At 52.9% G+C, this 21,068-nt stretch overlaps 1 protein-coding gene across 2 annotated transcripts in view; it reads right to left on the minus strand.

The window, feature by feature from the left end:
* LTBP2 (latent transforming growth factor beta binding protein 2) overlaps positions 1-21,068 on the minus strand; it is a 117,848-nt gene that overhangs the window by 52,492 nt on the left and 44,288 nt on the right. For both annotated transcript variants that reach the window (XM_054024878.1, XM_054024876.1), the window contains exons 4-8: positions 14,076-14,254; positions 12,380-12,550; positions 10,230-10,430; positions 8,651-8,916; positions 6,815-6,917 (exon numbers count right to left, since the gene is read on the minus strand). In XM_054024878.1, coding sequence (XP_053880853.1) covers positions 6,815-6,917; positions 8,651-8,916; positions 10,230-10,430; positions 12,380-12,550; positions 14,076-14,254 — 920 coding nt within the window. The remainder of the gene's footprint in view (positions 1-6,814; positions 6,918-8,650; positions 8,917-10,229; positions 10,431-12,379; positions 12,551-14,075; positions 14,255-21,068) is intronic.

Below are 21,068 nucleotides of genomic sequence, written 5' to 3' on the forward strand. Positions count from 1 at the left end.
CTTCCCACTCTGTGGGTCCAGCCTAAAGAAGGTGAAGCAGTGCTCTGAGCCTCTGCTGGTGGGCATAGACGTGTGCAGCCCATTTCATTAGGGTGTGCACCCAGGGAGCCCTACCCTAGCCCCGCCCCTGCCCTGCCCTAGTCCAGCCCCCATCCACTCTCTCCTACTTCCCGCCCCCTGATTTCCCCCCTCAGAACCCCCAACCTCCCCCTGCTCCTTGTCCCCCCCGACTACCCCCTCCTGGGACCCCAGCCCCTAACTGCCCCCCAGGACTCCACCCCCTACCTAAGCCTCCCTGCTCCTTGTCCTCTGACTACCCCGCTAGGACCCTACCCCCTACCTGTCCCCTGACTGCCCCCACCCCTTATCCAACCCCCCTGGCCCTGGACCCCTTACCATGAGATGAGGCTCCTAGCCTCACCGCGGAGCCAAACACTGCCCCGTGGGAGCACGCAGCCCCGGCCCCCAGAGCACTGCGCACGCAGCGGCATGGCTCATGGGGAGGGGGAAGCATGTCTGACTCCCCGCGGAGACCCGGCCCCCAGAGCGCTGCGCATGGCAGCAGGGCTCCAGGGAAGGGGGGAAGGCGGGGGAGGGGCCAGCAGCTTGCTGTGCTCGGCCGGGCGCTCCGGCCCGGGAGTGCGGACCCCGCGGCTTGTCGCACCGGGGAGTGGAGCCATTTGCCCACCCCTGCATTAGGGTGTGCCTGGGCACACCCGGCACACCCCATGCGCACACCTATGCTGGTGGGACAATGCCTGAAAAAGGCAGCACCAAGGGCATTAGGGCAGGGTTTCTGCTGGACTGAGAATGGCCCTGGGAGGCAAAACCCACAAGAAATACAGTAGGGCTGAGAAAAGAGGTGTGTGTGGGGGGTCCATCTGCTTGGAGAAGCTTTCGGGACTTTAATTTCTGTTCTCTTGGGGTTTCTATCACCGAGCATTTTGGGGAACTAGCCTCTGCGTTAGTTTTTGCTGGGTCATATGGTATAACAAACATCTTAGTTGCAGGGAAAATCTCTCAATTTCTGTCCTCCTTTATCCCACGGCTTCTGTGGTGGGCAAGGGACACTGCACTGAGGCCACAGTGGGCTAGTGACCAAACTCATGCCCTGCCTGGGGTTTGCCTCTGTTGGTAACTTAAGAGTAAGACATAAACCTCAGCTAAAGCCATCTCCTTTGCCTCGCTTTCTCCCCTTTGCACTCCCTGGCCCTCGTGCCTCACAGAGGCACTCCAACCCCAAGCTGGAAGCTAACCAGGACTCAGGTACGCTGGTGAGTCAATTGCTGTGAATGGTCCTAACACTCCACGTCCTGTCGCAGGCCTCTTGACCTCATGCCTGGACACTGACTACATCCCTGTAACTCAGCTTCTTCTCCAACACGACACAAACATCAGCCTGGCTTTCACCCTCCGTACTCCTCTGATACTGCTTTCCCCACAGGCCTCTTCCCAGCCAAATCCCAGGGCCTCCACTCTAACATCCTCCTCCTCAGCCTCTCTGCTACTTCTGACTCTGCCAATCACACATCCTCTTTCCTACAGTCTTGCCCTCCCTTGGCTTTCGTGCCTCAGTTCTCTCCAGCCTCTCTGGTCATTCCTTCAGCATCTGTTCCAGGGGATCCTCCTTCCCACCTCCCACTTTGCAAGTGGCTCCCACTGGGCTCCATGCTTGGCCCCATCCTCTGATCCCTTCACACCCTTTCTCTGGATCATCTCATCCACTCACACAGCTTTAATTACCCTCAGTATACCAGTTACTCACAGATCTACCTCACCACTCCTGACATATCCCCAGACCCAATCCCATGTCTCAGCCTGTCTCCGACTTCTCTTCCTGGATGTCTTACCATCAACTTAACGTGGGCAAAAGCCACTCCCTGTGCCTCTGCCACACCTCAGCCCTCCTCTTCCAGGTTCCTTCTCAAACACACCTCTTCCAGGAGGCCTGGAAATCCGTGTCCCCCCACAACAGAGTGTGGACAAACTGAAAATCACACATGCAAATGAAAGCTGTGGGCCTGCTCCCCCGCTGGAGTAAAATGCACCCCACCTGGGCACATCCCAGCCCCAGCCTCTACTGGACATAGATGTGGTGTATGAAGTGCCCATACCGCTGCTGGTGCTAGGTGAATGAAGAACAGCAGCAGGGGCTGGTCAGGGCAGGATGGGCATGGCAGGCGAGTTCAGAGAGCTGTCGGCCTTGGTTCCATCCGATTCTCTGATGTTTCCCACACACTAATGTGTACCTAATATAAAAGCGGCAAGTCAGCAGAGACGTCCGGCTGTCTCCAGACTCAACTAATAATCCAGTGTCTCAGGCAGCAAGTCAATCCAAACAAGTTCTTCATTTGTCTAGCTCTCGCCTGGCTGCCCTGCCGTACATTTGTAAGTGTTTACGCTGAGCTAATTTCTGCCATTTCCGTCTCTGGTTGCTGGAATGCTTGAAATTCCAAGAGCTGTCGAGACTGGGTTCTGGTGCACAGCTCCCCAGGACAGGAGGGCACAGAGGGGAGCTTTCTTGGAAATCCCCAGTGCCAGAAGAAAGCGGTATGTGAGCAGGACGCACCATTGCTATGCATGTGGCTGACCAGGTCAATGAGCTACAGCCCGACAATATGAACAATGTGCAGGGCCCAGGTCTGAGTCTGAAAGAAACAGCTGGGCTCTGAACATGGGATGTGGAGTCTCTGCTGGTTGAAGGCCTCTTTATACCAGCACCTTGGGTGGAGAAAGGAGCATCCATAGATGCTGAGAGCCCTGAGGAGAGGAGATATGGAGCAAAGCTGGGGGTGAAGAGAGGTTCTGGGACTTGGTGCCTCCAGGAGAGAGATGAGAATGTGGAAGAGGAACCTGTGCCCCAGACTCATTTCTGTCTGAGCTCTGGCATCAGATGCTGAGAGCACATTCCAGGGAAAAGCACATCAGCAATTCAGTGGTACTGTCCTCATTCGGAGCAGTGCAGCCTTCCCCCTGCACCAGCCCCAGCACGTGGCAGCTGTCTGGCTGTTCTCACACCATGTGGTCTCCACCATGTAGGGCCATTTAAGGAGCAGCAAAGCAAGGACGGATTCAACAGAGACAGAGACTTGCACAGAATGAGAGAGCAAAATGGAAGCTCTGGGCCTCTCCAGCTAACCTGAATTTCTGCCAATGTACACAAGGGCCTCATGGCCTCCCAAGGGGAGACTGTAGCCCAAAGCCAGGGACTGAGGCCGGGATTTCCTGGTGGCATGGGAAGGAAGAAGATGGGGGATGCATTCTTTGCTGTCGACTTTCACGTCCACATGGAATTAATCTGATGAAAGCCAGACAGGCATCCATCCGTCTGAGCTCAATCAACAGACAAACAGCCATCTGAACCAGCGTCACGCTCCCCTGAGCCCCAGCTGCTGCAGGGACATAGTGCGGCAAGCCATGGAATTGGGAGCCACTGGGAGTTAATGGTTATTTATAACAAGCTAGCGCCCTCCCCAGCTATCTGCTAAGAGCACGGGTGGAGATTTCGTGTTTGCAGCAGTGAAGCCTGCTTCCTATGGGATGTCTGTCTGGTCCCTACTGCCATTGATGGCCAAGACTTCCCACGCAGGGATTGGGGCACTCTGTGCCCTCCTGAGTGATAAACTCAACACACATTAGTAACCTGGGATTCTCTCACTGACATCCACCTGCCATGCACAGTTGAAGTGCGGCACCCTATCCAGCCCCTTGAAAGTCTATGGAATTTGTGTCCCCCTACTCCATGCGGTTCTCTGAGTTCCAGGGGTCTAAGTCAGGGGGGAGGGGACGACAGCTGCTGGGCTGCACACTTGTAGAATTCACTGGTATGGGATACCAGCGCCTGGCGAGGGGCAGGGAGGTGGAAAGTTCTTACAGCCATTGGTAGCCCAATGAAGATGCCATGTACAGCCCTGCTCTGAATAAAGGGAGCAGAGAGAAAGGGGAAATGGAGGATGTGCACAGAGAACATGGGGATGGGAAGGGTGTGAAGACAGTCGTTATGGAGCTGGAGTTTATGGAGGATCACTAGAAACCAAATACGGGGATTCAGGGGGGGAGAAAGTGTGTGCGTAGAATGCCTTTATGGTACATTTCCTTGTTTGTACTGAACCCATCAACCATGTGATCCTTCGCATAGCGCACATGCTCATGCTCGTCCCTTGGAGCAGATCGGGGCCAGGAGAGAGAAACAGGCAGCAAGAAGCGGGGCCACAGCAGAGTCCCACAGGGCAAGGGGGTCACAGCAATTCAGAGCACCTCAGTTTAACGTTGGTGCCAAGATGCTGAGGCCCTAGTCCATGTTTCAGGGAACACGGCTCCAGCTAGCATGGCCCGTGACTGAGGAGAAACCAGTCAAGCGTCTCAGACAAATATCATCCCAGCAACAGGCGGCACAGGGAAGACAGAAAGATCTAAATTACTAAGTAAATGCATGCAAGCAGGAGGTGGGCCTGACTCAAGGCACTGCCTGAAGGTGCCAACAATCCTGTTCCATGTAACTGTTCCCCTTTACTCCCGTTGTCCAGCTCTCAGGGGTCTATTTCTGCTAGTCCCCATGGAGGGGGGGAGGGAAGCAGTAGGGAGGAGGTGGTGCTCTGATACTACAGTGCCGAGCATGGACAGACGAGGTGAAGGGAGGGGAGGCAGGCGCGAGCCCCATGTCTGGCTGAGGCGAGTAGGCATGAACTCAGCAGCGCTGTGCCTACTGCACTCCACAGCACAGCTGGCACAGGACAGCACTCACTGCACTCAAAGGACTAACCCACAGCCAGCTCGCCTTTCTCACCAAATACCAGAGAATATCCTCTTCTCCCAGCTCCCCACACTAGGTACCCCAGGGCCATTCTAGTCTGGCTTCAGCCCTGCAAATAAGCCCACCCCCTCTGACCTCAGTTCCACAGCACTCAGGACCGCTCACACCACGCTGGCCTGGCCAGCTCCACCACCAGGCTTCCATTCCTTGCTCTATCTATCGGGCTGACGGTGCCTCCGGGGCAGGGCCAGCGCCAGGGTTTTGGCCGCCCCAAGCAGCCAAAACAAAACAAAACAAAAGCCGCGATCGCGATCTGCGGCGGCAATTCCGCGGGAGGTCCTTCGCTCCCAGGCGGAGTGAGGGACCGTCCGTCGAATTGCCGCCAAATACCTGGACCGAATACCCTCTCCGGAGCGGCCGCCCAAAGCACCTGCTTGAGAAGCTGGTGCCTGGACCCGGCCCTGCTCCGGGGCCAGCGCACTGCCTGCTGCGAGATCACCGTGATAGGGGGAACGAAGCCTGTCCTGCCCAGAAGCGGCAGGGGTCTCTTATGGGGGCTCTGAACAGAGGCTGGTCTAATCCTAATAAGGAATCTTAGGGCACAGGCTCCCTGCTCTCGTAAAGCCACACTGGGTCTGTGGGGAGGGCTGCAGCCTGACACAGACATGCTAAGAGCAGGGACTTAGCACCTGTGACTCCAATGCTGGCATGGCACTTCACTGAGCCTGGAGAGAGGGTGTCCCTGCCATCCAGCAAGGCTCAGGCAGGGAATAGGTGGAGAGGGCTGTAGAGACCTCAGCAGCCCCGGACGATCTCCCCTGGCAAACTCTCTAGCTGCTTAACCACAGCTGGGATGGAAGGAGCCTGGGAGGCAGGGGCAGACCTGGCTGGCTGCGCACAGGTTTGAGTGGTTACTGGCAGCAGCTATTTGGTCACATGAGACTCTCCTTTCCAATGCAATAATCCCCTCCCAAGACTGCACGCCGGCTTCACACACTCACCCCACTATGGGACTGAAACCTGACCTCCACTCAGGGAGTGCCAGGACCATCTTACTGGCCCTGAATCTGCCAAGCAGGGGGGATGACACCAGCCCCTGTCCTGGAGCACTGGGCCCCATCATGACAAAAGGGGAGAGGCAAGCCCCAGGCCCTGTCCCACTGAGGATGGGGGCGGGGGGCAAGCACCAAGCCCCATCCACCATCCCACAAGCAGCATGGGGGCACAACACTAAGCCCATCTCACCAAGCTGCCAAGACTACCTGCTGGTAACTCCGTGTTTCCGCAGAGAGAGGGCAGCAGTCCTGAACAGTGCAGGAGTCACCCGTCCATGGGAAACTCCCACTTCCTTCCCCCGGGTTGGGGGCCCTTCCAGAAACCACAGCACCCCAAGGAATGAGCTCCACAGTGAGGGCCCAAGGTCCTCGCCTATGCTGAGGATTCCTCTATAACTGTACTGCATAAGTCTGCTCAGCTCTTGGGAGAAAAAAAAACCTGAGCTGGATTCTTGTGTCCCTGGAACGGACTCCAAGCACACTCCTGCCAATTGTTTGATGTAGTGTTATTTCCAGAGCCCCTGCCAAGCCCGCGCTGGGCCTAGAGCAGGCCCGTAACTCTATCAGCTGAGTCTGCAGCCTCCTCGGCTAATCTAGGGCTGCACCTCCTAAAACCTCGGCCGTTGTTTTTCTGTTTCTCCCTCCTAATGTATCTGGCACGGAGCGAGCCACTGGCTGCATTGAACTTTTACAGAGGCGGTTTGTGGGGAAAGTGCTGGGCTCCAAGCCAGCGCCCAAACCAAACCGCTCCTCCCGGCGCGTGGGCTGAGGCTGGAGAGGGCAAGCATCACCCAAGACACCTCCTTCCCAGAGACCTTCAGCAAAGGACACCTACATTCCAAGAGGCCTGAAATGAGAGGGGCCTTGTGCTTCCTCAGCTGATCGGAGCAGCCCTCTGTTCTCTCTGGATCCCCTGCCTTCTGTAGTGTGTGTGGAGAAAGCTCAGCTCTGGTACTGAGAAGCCATGGACTGTCCCCTTTAAAGTTTTCCTTGGAGCAGCACTTACCTGGTCTCGGGGGACATGGGATGCACCGGTTCAACCCCCAGAAGAGCCCCACACTGCCACAGCAATCCTCAAACTTGGCCAGGCCCGCCAGTGGGTTAGCACACTGAAATGGAGGAGAAGAGGAGGCATCAGGATTCTCAGAGTGGGACTATGCCATGCACCATTCCCAGCCCCTCCACCTTTCCAGGGCAAGAGTATCCAAGGGAGGGCAGCGTGGGAGGTGGTGTAGGATGAGAGGGGCAATGAGGAGGAATAAAGCCATGGCTCACTGCAGAGGAGGGGAGCAGAGCCAGCACAGGGGATGACTGCCTCGTGCTAGACACTAACACAGCCGTCACAGCAAAGCTCCCTGCAGGAATAGAGCAGGGCCAGGGACACAGTTTAAGACAGTAAACAGTCTAGCAGACAGAAAAACACGAGCCTCCCTGTGACTGCCCCCTTGGAGGGGCTGAGGGTGCTAGACAGAGCAGAGCATGACCCAGAGATGATCACCCAGCAAAGCCCGGGATAAGGCCAGTGCCTGCTCTGAGCCACCCAGGGATTACCCAGCGAGATGGGTGCACAGTTCCAGCCCACATGGGGAGCTTGTGATAAGATGCTTTTGTTTGCTTAACGAGTCTCTTTCCCCCTCTGGATTACAGGCTTCCCCACTAGAGTTGAGATGTCGCAGCCCACAGGCCAAATCTGGCCCCCATCCATCTGACACATGGCCACATGCCCAGTGCTCACATTCCAATCACCTCTGCTTCAGACACAGACAGAAGAGACAAATACTTCCTGCCTGGACTCCTCGCCGTCACCCAGGCTGCTCGGCCACAGCTCCAGTTACACAAGGCATGTTCCCAGCAAGCGCGGCCCCTCTTCCCACTGCAGAGTTCCCCTCCGTAGATTTATGGGTCCCAGGAGAGCACCATCGTATCTCTAACGGGGCCTCCTTTAACTTGGCCGCTCAGAGGGAGAGCCCCCTGGGACTGAGGTTGGGTTTAGAGAGCTCTCCATCTTCACACAGCTGAATGGGGCTTTTCCAGCCCCGCATTCACATGTCAAATGTTTGGGGCCTGATCTCATTTATTTTTGCTTTAGGAAATTGCTGAGAATTAAATCCAGCTAAAAATGTCTTGGATGGAAAAGAGCAAATGACGGGAAAGGTACCAGGAATAGACTGAGAGCAAGGGCTGTATTCATGGTGCTGGGGGAGAAGGAAGAGTCCTGGTCCATCAGACTATAGGTCTCACTCAGAGCTCGCCCCTGGGAATTCACAGGTGTTAGACTGGGGGCCAGAAATCTCCAATGGGGAAAAGCAAAATAATAAAATCCAGTCAGTGCAGGGGAAGGGCTAGACAACTCGCCAGGGGCATTTGCTTCCCTAGTTCTGACCAAGATGCACAGGAAGGCAATAGACCATGAAAATCAGACTTTCACTTACTGTGTGAGATTGAGGGGAACTTTCCTACGTTTCCTACCCAGTAATCAGACAGTCTTGTTGTAAATGTTTCTATAAGTAGGGCACCTATTCAAAGGAGGCTGTATGTGAGAGGTGTCAGGGCTGAGCAACACAGGCACAGGGTACGACGGGGTCCAGGCAGCGACCCCAGGTCCCACTGGCATGCCCTCTTTTTCCGACTTTGGGTCACATGCAGGCACTACATCACTGCAGCTGCACACATAGCACACGGATGCAGCATGTGAACCACTCAAGTGCGCTGCACTCTGTATGCACAGCCTGCATACCAGCATGCCTCATACGCACTGCGCCACACGGACTGCAGTCATGTTCACACACACTCACTGCTCCACTCACCACCTCCCCCAAAGCAGGGCAGGTGCAGCCCTTACCTGTCCATGCAGTGTCTCCCGGAAACATCTCCCCATAAGCTCCGGGGGCCGCTGCTGCTGGCCACTCTCTGTGGTGATGCTGTTGCTGTTCCCATTGCTGTAGCTGTACTGTGGCCCAGTGGGTAGCTGAGACTGGAGTACAGCCTCCACACTGTTCTCCTCCGATTGGCCCGAGTCTCCCCTCACCCTGGCCACCTGGTGGATCTGCACAGTGGCCTCTGGAGGGTGCTTGATGTGGACGTTCACCAGGGAAGGATTTAAGGAAGCTGGAAGATGAGTTTAGACCAACACTGACAATTCAGCTACGCTTGCCCAGGTGACCTACTTGGCACTGGGAGCAGCTCCTCGTTTGCCAGTGAGTCACTGTGGAGGGGACACTGACTGCTGAGGCCACTCTGGGACGACTGCACTGGGAAATCCAGAGAAAACCTGTGTCATGAAGGAAAATGTCTGCCTAGTCTCCCAGCTGGGCAAACCCCGAAGAGCCTTCCTGTGCAACCTGAGACAAGCTCGTCAAGAACCCACAGGACAGTGCTTAAGTGCAACACTCTGGGTTAATGCCATGCTACGGTGGGGGTAGGGGTTATATGCACGAGCCAGGAGGGTCCAGTGTTCCCATGGCAGCCTTCGCACAGACTATACTTAGAGGCACATGCCCAGCTCCCACTGACTTCAGCCTTGTGGCTGCGCCCATGGCACTGTGGGCACCTGAACTCTGGGATTCCCTGACAGCCAAGCATTGAAATTCCTACCCCGAGCATTGCCTCAACAGAGCAGTAGGGTTTCATTCCTGTAGGTGCTTCTCACAGCGTAAAAAAGGCACAGCACTCAGATCCTGCTGCCTCTGGGTGGCTGAGGCCTTGCACACTCAGGACTTGCTCATCTGCACGCGCACTCATACGGCCTTGTCACCATGTGCTCGCAACAAGCTCCCACACGCACATTTGGGCGCCTGCACCCCTTCCCAGACCCTCCCAGAGAGCCCATGATCTAATAACTGACTGGTCCGGAGAGGAGAGGGTGAGGGCGCTGGAACACCAAGATACCTAGACCTGCTCAGAGGTGTGTTCTCACTCATGGGCATGAGAGAGACCTGGAGGGTTTTGCAGCAAGGTGGGGAGGTCATGGGCTTCCTGGGAGGAAACTGGCACCAGGCTTGGGGGAAGGACAGGCACAATATTTTAATCTAATAACAATCACTCTATCCCCTACTTCACGTGTGGAATGTGGGGTGAGTGCAAGGGAGGGGGCTGTCCAAAGTGCAGAGTGTGTGTCAGGGTTAAGGGATCCACTGTCACAGGGACCAACCCCTTACCTCCTTCTTCCACTGACCCCAGAGCTAGCCCCACTGCTTCTTCCCCCTATTATCTCCCAGACCAGAGCCCTCCCTCCCCTGCCCCATGAATTCCACACACCCCTGTCCAGAAATGTTCTAGTCTCCAGGGCACAAGCAGCCTGGCACTAGCTTTGCAAGCCCATCCTCTGGAGGGTAGTTGGGCCCAGATATCCAGCCAGGGCTGCTCTCTAAACCACACATGCAGGCAGCCCGAAAGGGTGGGTGGCCCAGGCCCGCGCTCACCGAGCTGGTTGGACAGAGGCAGCGTGTACATGGACTGCTTCATGGAGCCGCTGGCCAGGGTCTTTGGGACTCTTCCCACTTGTTTTTTTTCCAGCTTTGGAACTGGGAGGTGGCAAAACTTCCCTGTGGAGTTAGACGGGCACCAGCACTCATCCCTGCCTATGCAGCGTCCTCCGTTCATGCAGGGGATCTGGCAGAAATCTGTAAGGCAAAGAGAGACCAGCTTAACAGAGGAGCCTAGCTACTCCCTCTGGCTGGGGAGCGGCCCAGCATCAGCCCTGGGATCCCAGACGAGCGGCTTGGCCTGGCAGCAGCCTTGCAATAACCAAGCAGCAGGCCCAGCTCAGCAGCAGGCACCTCATTTCTTAAAAGCAGCCTGGTGGCAGCCTAGGATTCGCACTGAGGGTCACTCTAACCAGCAGAGAGCAAGAGGAGAAACCACAGACCCTAGCTTAGCTCAGAATGAAGTGAGTCTCTTTCAGTCAGATGCTGAGGAAGATCTGCTCTCCCTTGGGCTTTGTCACTGTGGCTGGTGAGAGACACACACACACTCTGCTGCAAAGCCCCATAGAGCCAGGGTGATACTGCTGGCACCAGCAGGATCTCTTAGAGGTGGTTGGCAGCTAATGTAACAGCACACAGTGGAGTCAGTGAGGTGTTAGCATGCCCTCAGCATCCCTGCCCTCAGCATCAGAGTTTCCAAGAAACCTGGTTGGGCGGGGGTTACTCTTCACAAACCAAGGGGCAGGGGAGCTCAATGGACATGGAACAGGCAGAGGACTCTGAGTTTGAAGCCTCTCTCTGGGCCTGTCCCGTGTCTGCAGAAGCTGATACAGTACTGGGATGGAATGGAGGAATCAGAAGGGAATCAAGAGTCATTTGCCTGCACAGCTTCAGGAAAGCATCTGCAAATGACACCCCAAGTGACTCCTTTCAGTCCTCATCACAGGGCAGGATTGAAGCAGATGACCCAGGGCCTATCCTAATAAGAGTTAGGTGCCTGAGGTTTCCGAACAAATCAACCTCTCTCCTGCCTCAGGTCCCCTGGTGACCTGTTAGACTTGGGGTGAATCTGTGTGCCTGGCAGATGGGCCGGGCCGGCTCCAGGCACCAGCGCATGAAGCAGGTGCTTGGGGCAGCCAATGAAAAGGGGCGGCACGTCTGGGTCTTCGGCGGCAATTCGGCAGTGGGTCCCTCAGTCCGGCTGCTGAATTGCCGCCGAAGAATGAAGTGACGCGGTAGAGCAGCCGCCAAAGTGCTGCCGATCGCGGCTTCTTTTTTTTTTTTTTTTCTCTTCGCCACTTGGGGGGGCAAAAAAGCTGGAGCCAGCCCTGCAGATGGGCACCCACCATTCTCCAAGAACCCCACTAAGAGATCAGTCACTAGTCAGGAGATTTTGGGACCACTCAATCAGTCTTTGGGAGGAGACACCCAGCTGTGTTGGGGCAATTCACACAAACCACCCGCTTGGCTCAGTCCCCACCTCTGCCAGGGCTTCTCTCAAACTCCCCTGGTTTTGGAGCGACTCTAGTGCTTCTGAAACAGCTCATCTCACCCCATGGGATCCCCGAGGCTAGCAAATGAAAAGCCCTATCCCACCACCCAGGGAGCCAGTGCCTGAGTGGATCCCTGGTGTGAGGGGCAGACAGCCTGCCCAACTCACTAGATGGCACAGAAAATTCCCAGGCAATCCCACCATCCAGGAAACGAGAGGAAAGATTTCAGCAGCCCCGGTCACTGAAACAACTCACAACCTGAAGCCAGCTCTCCTGGCTGCCGCATGAGTGAAAGGAGAGAGTGGGATGAAATTAGGTGATGAAAGGCAGCCCCAAGCCTGGATGCCAATGAAAGCAGCAAGCTGGCCCTGACTGGGAGCGAGACTGTGAGGCCTGTCTGCGGCTCTGACTGAAATCCGTTCTCCCCCACCCCAGAATGGGAGGAGTAGGGTGGAGATGAGGTTCCCCCTCCCAGGGGAGGGAATGGGGGTGTGTGTGTGAGGTCAGCCCCCAGAGAAGATGAAATAGCTCTGGATTAGGAGAGTGAGACATTCTTCTGAGCACAGGGAGAAGCCATGGCCCGAGTCTGTAGGGCCTGTTGAGACAGGAGGAGGAGCCCAGGCAGGGAGGAGGCTGGAGCCCTGGGATACTCACAGATGCGGAAGCCAGACTTGGGGTCATGGGTCTGGCCCCCCTGGCTGTACAGGGTGGTGGTGTCCCCTTTCTCACAGCTGTTGTAGCAGCGGCCGCTCCGGCATGTCTGTTTGCAGATTGTGGGGGTGAAGACAATCTTTATCTTTCGGATTTTCTCTGTCAGGTTGGCCCCTGTGAAGGAAAAGGCCAATGCAGAATGGAAGCAGCACAGCCAAGCCCCAGGAGCATCTGCACCCTAACTGCAGGACTTGCACATGGCAGGCCAGGCACCAGGGCAGCTGTGGCAGTGCACTGCTGCACACTCTCTCTGATTGGACCATTGCTCTGCTATAACTGTGGGGAGAGGGAGTCATTCTCTGCCCAGGCGTCTAAATTGTTCTGCGATTCTGGCCATTGTTTCTTGGCCTTTTTCGGATTTAGCTAATGTCACTTTAGAAGCAGTATAAACTAAACTGGGAAAAGGCCACTCATAATGGAATAAGAGCATCCCCACAGGGGGTCATACAGTACAAATGTACAGGTATAATTATACCGGTAAATCTCCCCATGTAGTCAAGCCCTAACTGTGGCATTTGCTGACTTCCAGACATTTCACCGTGCACTCTTCTCGTTTTCTTAACAGCGTTTTCTGTGAAGAATTTCCTAGGTGTTTGTTTTTAAAGATAGAAAAAAAATAGTTAAACTATTCAAACCAGAAAAAGGAGCAGGCTCTCTCTCCAGGCCTGGCATGCTCTGCCGGCTGGCAACAAATGGGCAACAGCCAGCCCACAATCCGAAGCTATTTGGCTAGATGCCACCTGAACAGTCTGTACCCCACATCTCAGGAGGCCCACAGGAGAGCCCCCATTTAGGAGCTGCAAAGGGCACTCTGAACCCTCCCTAGGTGCGTCAGGGTGGGGTTCTCTCCTGGCAATCTCATACAAGCTGTCTCTAGCAGCCTTGCCTCTCTGCACCTTACAAGGCCTATGGGGGCCAGCCAAGAGAAAACCACATGTAGGTTATACAAATCAGACATCCACAGCCAAATCAGGGGGCAGAGAATTGCTGCATCCCTGCTCTCCGATTATACTGAGAGAGAATTGACTCAGCCAATGTCCGGAGTGTGAAATTCTCATCCCAAGTTACTATCTCTGGGAGCATTTATCATATTCCCCCAAACCTTCTCTCTTCCTTACCGTCTGCACTTTGCTTCCTCAGTCCATCCTTTTGCAATGGGGCTTTGCCAATCCCTGCAGCATTCGTACTTGCTTTCTCTCTCTCTTTAGAGCTGCAACACCATCCCAGGTTACTGCTGGCTCCAGAGCAGTGTGAGCAGCATTATGCCCCCTCTCGGTTCACACACATGCATGCACCCGTTATTGGTTTTTGTGCCCTTAGGAGTATAGGCTCCATTTGCTGATATCCTGTCACCCAAACCATCTCCTGCACTTGCTGTTCACCGCAGACTCCTCCTCCACCCCTAGGTTTCTCTCCGTGCTGCTTACTTCCCTCTCTTTGGGGTTGGACTTTCCACTCACTCTCTAGAGCTGAATCCCAGTGTATTGCCTGCAGCCCCTCCACTCTGCGAGGTGCTAGGCAGATGGTCTGAGCCTCCTGTGTATTTTTTACCCCTCTGATTATCATTTTGGTGTCATCAGCAAATGCAGCCCCTCCCAAGGAGGCCCTTGAGAGATACTGGCAGCCCAGTAGGTCTTACCCCAGAGAGACAGCGTATGCTCTTGATAGGCTGCGTGTGGTCCAGAGCTGGTCTGTTCATGCCCATTCCCATTGGGTAGAGCATTGGACGTTAGCTGAGTATTACCAGCTGGGTAGCGCCGGACAGTGCGTGAAGACCCAGTGTGCTGGGAGACGGGGGAGCCGATTCTTCCTTGAGTCCTATGGAAAAGAATATTTGCTACAATGACCATGCCATGCTCCTGCAGCTGCACCCTGTGTGTTCTATATGAACCCGCACTGCTATGCTCGAAACCCCAGCCTCCTGTCTGCCAGTCAGGGTGAGCAACGCCTGCTCTTCACCCCCTCCAGACCACTGCCCACCCTGCCATTTCACCACAATGTTAGCGACCTCCCGGTGCCTCTCCTGATGCATCTTCCACAGGGCTTCCTGGCTCAGAACTCAGCATGTCATATCAGCCCGTCACCCTCCAGGATAATACAGAGTCTGGTTCTGTCACTAAACAAATGTTTGGATGCTAATTAGGCAGGCTGCACTCACCTTCCCTGGGAAACATCTCAGTATAAAGGCACCAAACCCAGGGGGCACAATGGCTTCTTTCCCCACTTCGCATGCAGCTGCTGTGAGTACCAGGGGGCTGCAGAGTCCCTGCAGGCCCTGGGCAGGGGTAGCATGGCCCCAGGAGATGAGCAAACTGCAGCGGCATGAGGAAGGCTGCAGCATGGATTGTAGTAGTGCTGAGGTTGCAGACTGAACTGAACCTGATGGGCTGCAACAGTCAAAGAAATCCCCTTCCTGGGCACACAAGCACCCGGGCAGTCACACAAAGCCTGTTGCCCACATGGCCATGCTCAGAGATGACCCCCTTCCTTTCCTGGTGCACTCAGCTTGAATGCCATGAACATAGGGGACACCTGAAGTAGAGATGATGCTGGAACCATTCACCATGCCCCAATACCATACAGCCAGGTGATGAACCTGCTCAGAGTAATTAAGAAAGCCAGTCTGGGAAACGTGCAAGGAGAGGCAACAGCTGCTCCCAGCCTCTTATTCACTTTCCTCTCTGCCTGCAGTGCCAGCCCTATGCAGGTCCTTCTGTCTGCCTGCCTGCCTGTCTGTCCAATGCCCAGCAGAGGAATGGAAGACCATACCACAGCAACCAGATGGGCACCAGACATGAGACCCAGTTCCTCTCATCCCATGTGCTCCAGATAAACAGTTCTCTGGACCTAAGACCTGTGTGCTGGAGCGTCTGTGCAGAGGCACACATAGCACTATACGGCTCACTCACAGTAGCAGAGCAAATAAGCAACCCTGCCTCAGTAGGACTGTTGCAGGGAACAGATTCAGTCCTGTGGGATAATATGAGTTGTACTAGAGTTTAATCCAGCAGCCCAGGGGTTAGTGATCTTTGAGTCAGTCACACTTGCACATGCCAGCTCCTGCAAACAGACAAAAAATGGCACATTGTTACAACTGATGTTCTAGCTTGCGCCTGTTTTAAATTAATTGCTCTGGAGATAGCTATGCAGAAGAGCAGCCCAAAATCTGCTAGGAAGAATGGAGCTGCCTCTAGAGCTGGTCAGTCTGCTGCTTAGGCCAGCCTGATCTCTCTTCTGTCTTGTAAAAAAGGGAACCATTCCAATAAGGAATCCAAGTTGGGACTAATATACAAACGCCTGCATCCGTTTGATGAATGGTACGGAGTCAGGTGAGGTGGCATCCTGGGGCATCTGCAGCCTGATCCCAGGAGGGGGTTTGCAGTCATACATACCATTTGTGCAGCCTGGCTGGGTTATGCCAGTACGAATCTCTCACCCTCTGATAAATCATTCATGAAATAAAGCAATTCTCTCCTAGCACAAGGAAAGCCCTGAGCCTCTGGGAACCAGCTCCATCACTACAGTGGGGAGTGCCTATATCAGATGAGACCATGCTGATGGAAGAAAGTTCTATAGTTCCTCTTATCTACCCTTCTCACTCCAGACACAAGTGGCTCTATGTAAGTTCCTCTCATTATGGGAGCTTCCTTGGGGAATGAGTCCTCAACCCTATCTGAGTCCTGGGCACTGACGAGACCAGAGACTCAGCCAGGAGAGAAGCTGGGCCAAGGAAATAAACAAAACACAGAGCCCATAAAAGTCATGAATGAGGGAAACTTTACAGGGAACAAACTCCCACTAGGGGGGGAGGGATAGCTCAGTGGTTTGAGCATTGGCCTGCTAAACCCAGGGTTGTGAGTTCAATCCTTGAGGGGGCCACTTAGGGATCTGGGGCAAAATCAGTACTTGGTCCTGCTCATGAAGGCAGGGGGCTGGACTTGATGACCTTTCAAGGTCCCTTCCAGTTCTAGGAGATGGGATATCTTTATTTATTTATTAGTGCATTTACAGCTTTGGAGGAAACTTTCTTCATGGGTTTTGGCATTTTGCAGAAGCCAAGCAAGGAGAGTACAAAGCTGTTCCCAACTTCCAAGGCCATGCTCCTTACTGCCCATCGCAGAGGCATTCTGGTCCCCAGCACAGAGCTTCTTGCGTTCAGCAGCTCTTGGGTTAACATCTCCCACCGCTCCTGTCACAACCCTATGCTGTCATGCTGGCTCCTGGCTCCCCTCTGGTGACCAACAGCACCAACCGACCAGGAACATGCTGCCGTTGTCAGCATATGACTTGATTACAGTATATAAGTACCTTCATGGGGAGAAGATGCCAGGTACCAAAGGGTACTTACATTTATTGGAGAAAGGCATAACAAGAACCAATGGCTGGAAGCTGAAGCCAGACAAAGTTAGGAATAATAAGGCACAACATTTTAAACAGTGATCAAACTGTTGTAAAGAAACTACCAAGGAAGTGACACATTCTGCATATTCTGTGTCTTCAAATCAAGACCGAATGCCTTTCTGGAAGATATGTTTTAGTCAAACACAATTTATTTGGCTCAATATAGGAGTAACTTGGTGAAATTTGATGGCCTGTGGTGTACAAGATGTCAGACTAGATGATCTAATGGTCCATTCTGGACTTAAACTCTATGAATCTATGAAGAAACAGATTTATTATAAAGCCAGAAGTCTGCAGGCCCAGATGGCGTTCGCCCAGGAGGGTTTTTTGCAGGAACTGGAGAATGAAGTGACTGAGTTGCTAATGAAAATATGCATTCTTTCGTTAAAATCAGCTTCTATACTGGGAGGGCTGAAGACAAGTGTAGCAAATGCTATACTGATCTTTAAAAAAAACCCACTAGGGGTGATCCAATGAATTACAAACCAGTGAGCTTTACATCAGTACCTTGTAAACTGGCTGAGTCGGTAATTAAAAATAGATTTGTAAATTGCAGAGGTGGACATGATAGGGAAAAACGGCAGGGCCTCTGTAAAGAAAAGGCATGCCTCTCTAAGCTGCTAGAATTCCATGAGCATGTAAGCAAAAGAGTGGCTAACAGAGAGCTGGTTAACACAGTTTATCTGGACTTTCATAAAGACTTTGACAAAGTTCCTCACAAGAGGCCATTAAACTGACTAGTCACAAAGTGAGAGGTTAAGATTCTGTCACAGACCAGAAACTGGCTGACAGAGAACAGAGTCAGAATAATTGGTCAATTTTCAGCATGGCAAAGGCTTAACAGTGGGGTGCCCCAAGGTTCTATGCTGGGACTGTTGTTTAAATATATTTATCAGTGATCTGGGAAAGGAAATGAACAAAGAGGCAGCAGCATTTGTAGATAACTCAGAATTACTTAGGTTATTCAAGACTACAGAGGATGGTGAGAAACTCCTCAGAGACCTCACAAAGGTAGATGAATGGGCAGCACCAGGGCAGATGGGGTTCAGTGTTGAGTAATGCAAATTAATGCAGATCAGAAGTAGTCATTTTAATTACTCACACACATTGCTGGGTTCTGAGTTAACTGTAACCATTCAGGAAGGAGACCAGGGCATCACTATAGCCAAGCCAATGAAAACCTCTGCTCAAAGTGTAGCTGTGGTCAAAAAGGCACTGGGGTGCTTCAGGTCACTACCTGTGTAATGGAACCAGCTCCCTCTGGGCTGGTAAAGGCCAGCAGGGAGACAGTGGGCCCTTTGTTCACAGAGAATGTCAGTGCCAGGTGACCTCCAGGAGGCTCTGGTGAGACCTTAACGCAAGAAACCAACTCTTGATGCTAATAATCTTGCCTGCTATTGACAGGTATCTAATCTCTGAAGAAAGATTCTTGAGGATTCTTGTGGCAATATCTGCAATCTTCAGATTGCCCTGAGATGATCTATCTAGGCTTAGACCTGGGTAAGGGACAGAAACTGAACTAGTAGTGTTGGTCAGTGATCTCCTCCTGGCTATGGATGAAGGCAGCACATCTGTGCTGATGCTATGAAGCCTGTGGCTGTGGTTGACAATGAGGTGTTGTTACCAAGGCTGTGGTCCTTAGCAAGAATAGATGGACTTGCTTTGAAGTGGTTTCATTTCAGAAGGACCCAGAGCTTGATTAGGAGCAAATGCTCTCTTGTTTGTGTGCAAGAGGCCACTAGGAGGGTTCAGGAGGAGACATGGGTGACAGCATTCACAGTATGAGGAAATACCTAACTGGGTGTCTCCATTTCAGCCCAAACCCCTGGGGGAAACAGATGACCAAAGCCTTGTCTACTAGGTTCCCCTCCCCTGGTGTTAGTAATTTTGAGAGCCTCAGTGTTTTAAAAGCACAACATAGTTGACACAGTGGTAAAATGCCAACAGCCCTGAGAGTCTTGTCTACGCTACAGCTGCCAACATTGCTACCACTGGTGCAACTCACCAGAAGCGTCAATAATGGGAAATTTTAGGGAAAAAGACTAGAAAGAGACAAGGCCATTGCATCTTTCAGGACAGACAAAACCTCTAATGAATTTCTATGGTAAAAATAAAAAAAAAAATCTTTTAACAACAAATTTTAGGCCTTTTTCTTGAAGCAGCACAAAGGCCCACATCCAGATTTTATTTCCCTTTAAGTAGCTTAATGTGATTTTTTAAAGATTGTGAGTTTCCAGATCCACGAGGGGCTCCCAGCACTCGGGCTGAGCACTGCTAGGATCTGGTTTTCATAAATTTACATAAACAAATACAATTTGTTCTTTCCATGAGCACTGGGTGATGAAATATGAAGCCAAGTTGGGGTCCCGCAACATCCAGTCCCCACATCCAATGGCACAGCCAGCACTTCCCTTAACATCCAATCTAGGCTCGGCTTCTTGCCTCCATCTCATTTCATACAGAGAGCAACAGTGAAGTTGGGAGCCCTATGTGAGTACAGCGCTCAAGAAAGCTGCGGCCAACTAGACTCTCCCATGGTGAGGAGCAGCCAGTGGCATACAGACAGTAGAAGACCAGCCAGGACTGAGTCTATATCAAGACACCAACACGCTGGCCCTTCCAAGCAGTTTGTTTTTGCAATCTTTCCCTCAGCTGTTTTTTTTTGACACATCTGCACAAATATGCATTTTCGCCATTCTTTTAGTGCTCCCCATCAGTCTCTCCCAGCATCTCCCATGAGAAATTCATACAGTCCTACCCAGCCCTGACCTCCCACAGAAGCCATGGCATGACTAGCCTGCAGATCTCAGACGTTCTGCACACAGCTATGAATACCCCCAATTTGCTAACACAGCCCTTTTTGGAAAAGACCATCCAATGTTCCCACAGCTCTCAAAAGTGTCATTGAGATGAGGCCATGTGTTTCCATTAAGGCCAGCTTGCTGACAAGGGAAGAGCTGGAGGCCATGTGACGGATATAACTTCCTGGGAGCCTCACACACAATGGCAAGAACTCTAAAAGCTTCTGCTGTATATATGGAAGCATCCAAAAGAAGGGACGCTCTGAGGTCTCATGAAGCAAGCATGACAACACCCACTGCCTTGGTAATAGGTTCGTCGTAGAACAATTTCAGCCCTGGGCAGCAGGGGCTCTCTGGGTAGCAGCACCGAGGAGAAGGCCAGTGACATGAGCTAACAGAAACCACAGCACCTGTACTTCAAAACATCCTGAGCACCTATCATCCTTGAGGGAGGAAGCACATGTGCCACAAGTAGGGGGTGCCCATGCTCTTTCCTCTGTCCGGCATCTGACCTCTTGTTTTGAGGGACAACTCCAGGGATTTTCAGAAACATCAATTTGTGTAGTTAAAAACACCCATATAAATGGGCTTTTCGAAAAAAGAGATGAACGTTGCTATTAGGAATAAAAGTTGGTTAGATGTGCTCATCACATGGGGGCAGCACCTATCCTGCAAAAGGCAAATAAAAATGGAACAAGACGGCCTGCATGAAAAGTGATGGGGAAAAGGCAGCCAGCTAGGATCCTGTTTACAGAGAAGGATCTGTGTCTGTGCATGGCAGGGGGGATGTTGATTTGCTTTGAATTAACTTGTTTATTTGGTTCCATTATAGGCAGATGCATTCCAGGATTTGTACATTAAGCTAGGTAACACGTCCGTCCGCTGCGGGAGTCACAAAAAGCAATCAGCAAGGAGTCTTTTTCCAGCTCTGTTTGCCAGTTCCAATCCAGCCCCCTGTCAGGCTCACTGGCTGGTTCAGGTTCAAGGTCGGGGAACAGGAAAGAGCTTTTCACCTTTAGAGCTCCAGCTACAATCTAGCCCCAAGCCAGGGGGCTGACTGGCTCAGAGAGGTTGAGGAATAGAACCTTTCATCTGGAGTTCATCTGTTTAAATGCAGCCTGAGTCTGTAGTGGCTAGAAATCATCACCCTCTCGCAGCCACTTGGTGTCCCTGGATACGTGACAGGAGTTGAGTCTCAGTCCAGTTCCCAGTGGTCCGAATCACAAAAACCACATTCCCCCCTCCCCGCCCCCCCTTGCTGAATGTCCCAGCAGTGAGACTAATGGCTGAAAATAGTGACATACCCTCTCGCTGCTAGCTGGGGCTGCATTGGGCCAGAGTAGGGGTTGAGAGGCAATTGCGGAGCTTGTGCAACCACTGTCCATGCCCACACCTGTTCAAGGGACAGGCCTGGAAGCTTAGGAGGATGG

The sequence above is a fragment of the Malaclemys terrapin genome, chromosome 4 (genome assembly GCF_027887155.1).
Source record: "Malaclemys terrapin pileata isolate rMalTer1 chromosome 4, rMalTer1.hap1, whole genome shotgun sequence".
NCBI lineage: Eukaryota > Metazoa > Chordata > Testudines > Emydidae > Malaclemys > Malaclemys terrapin.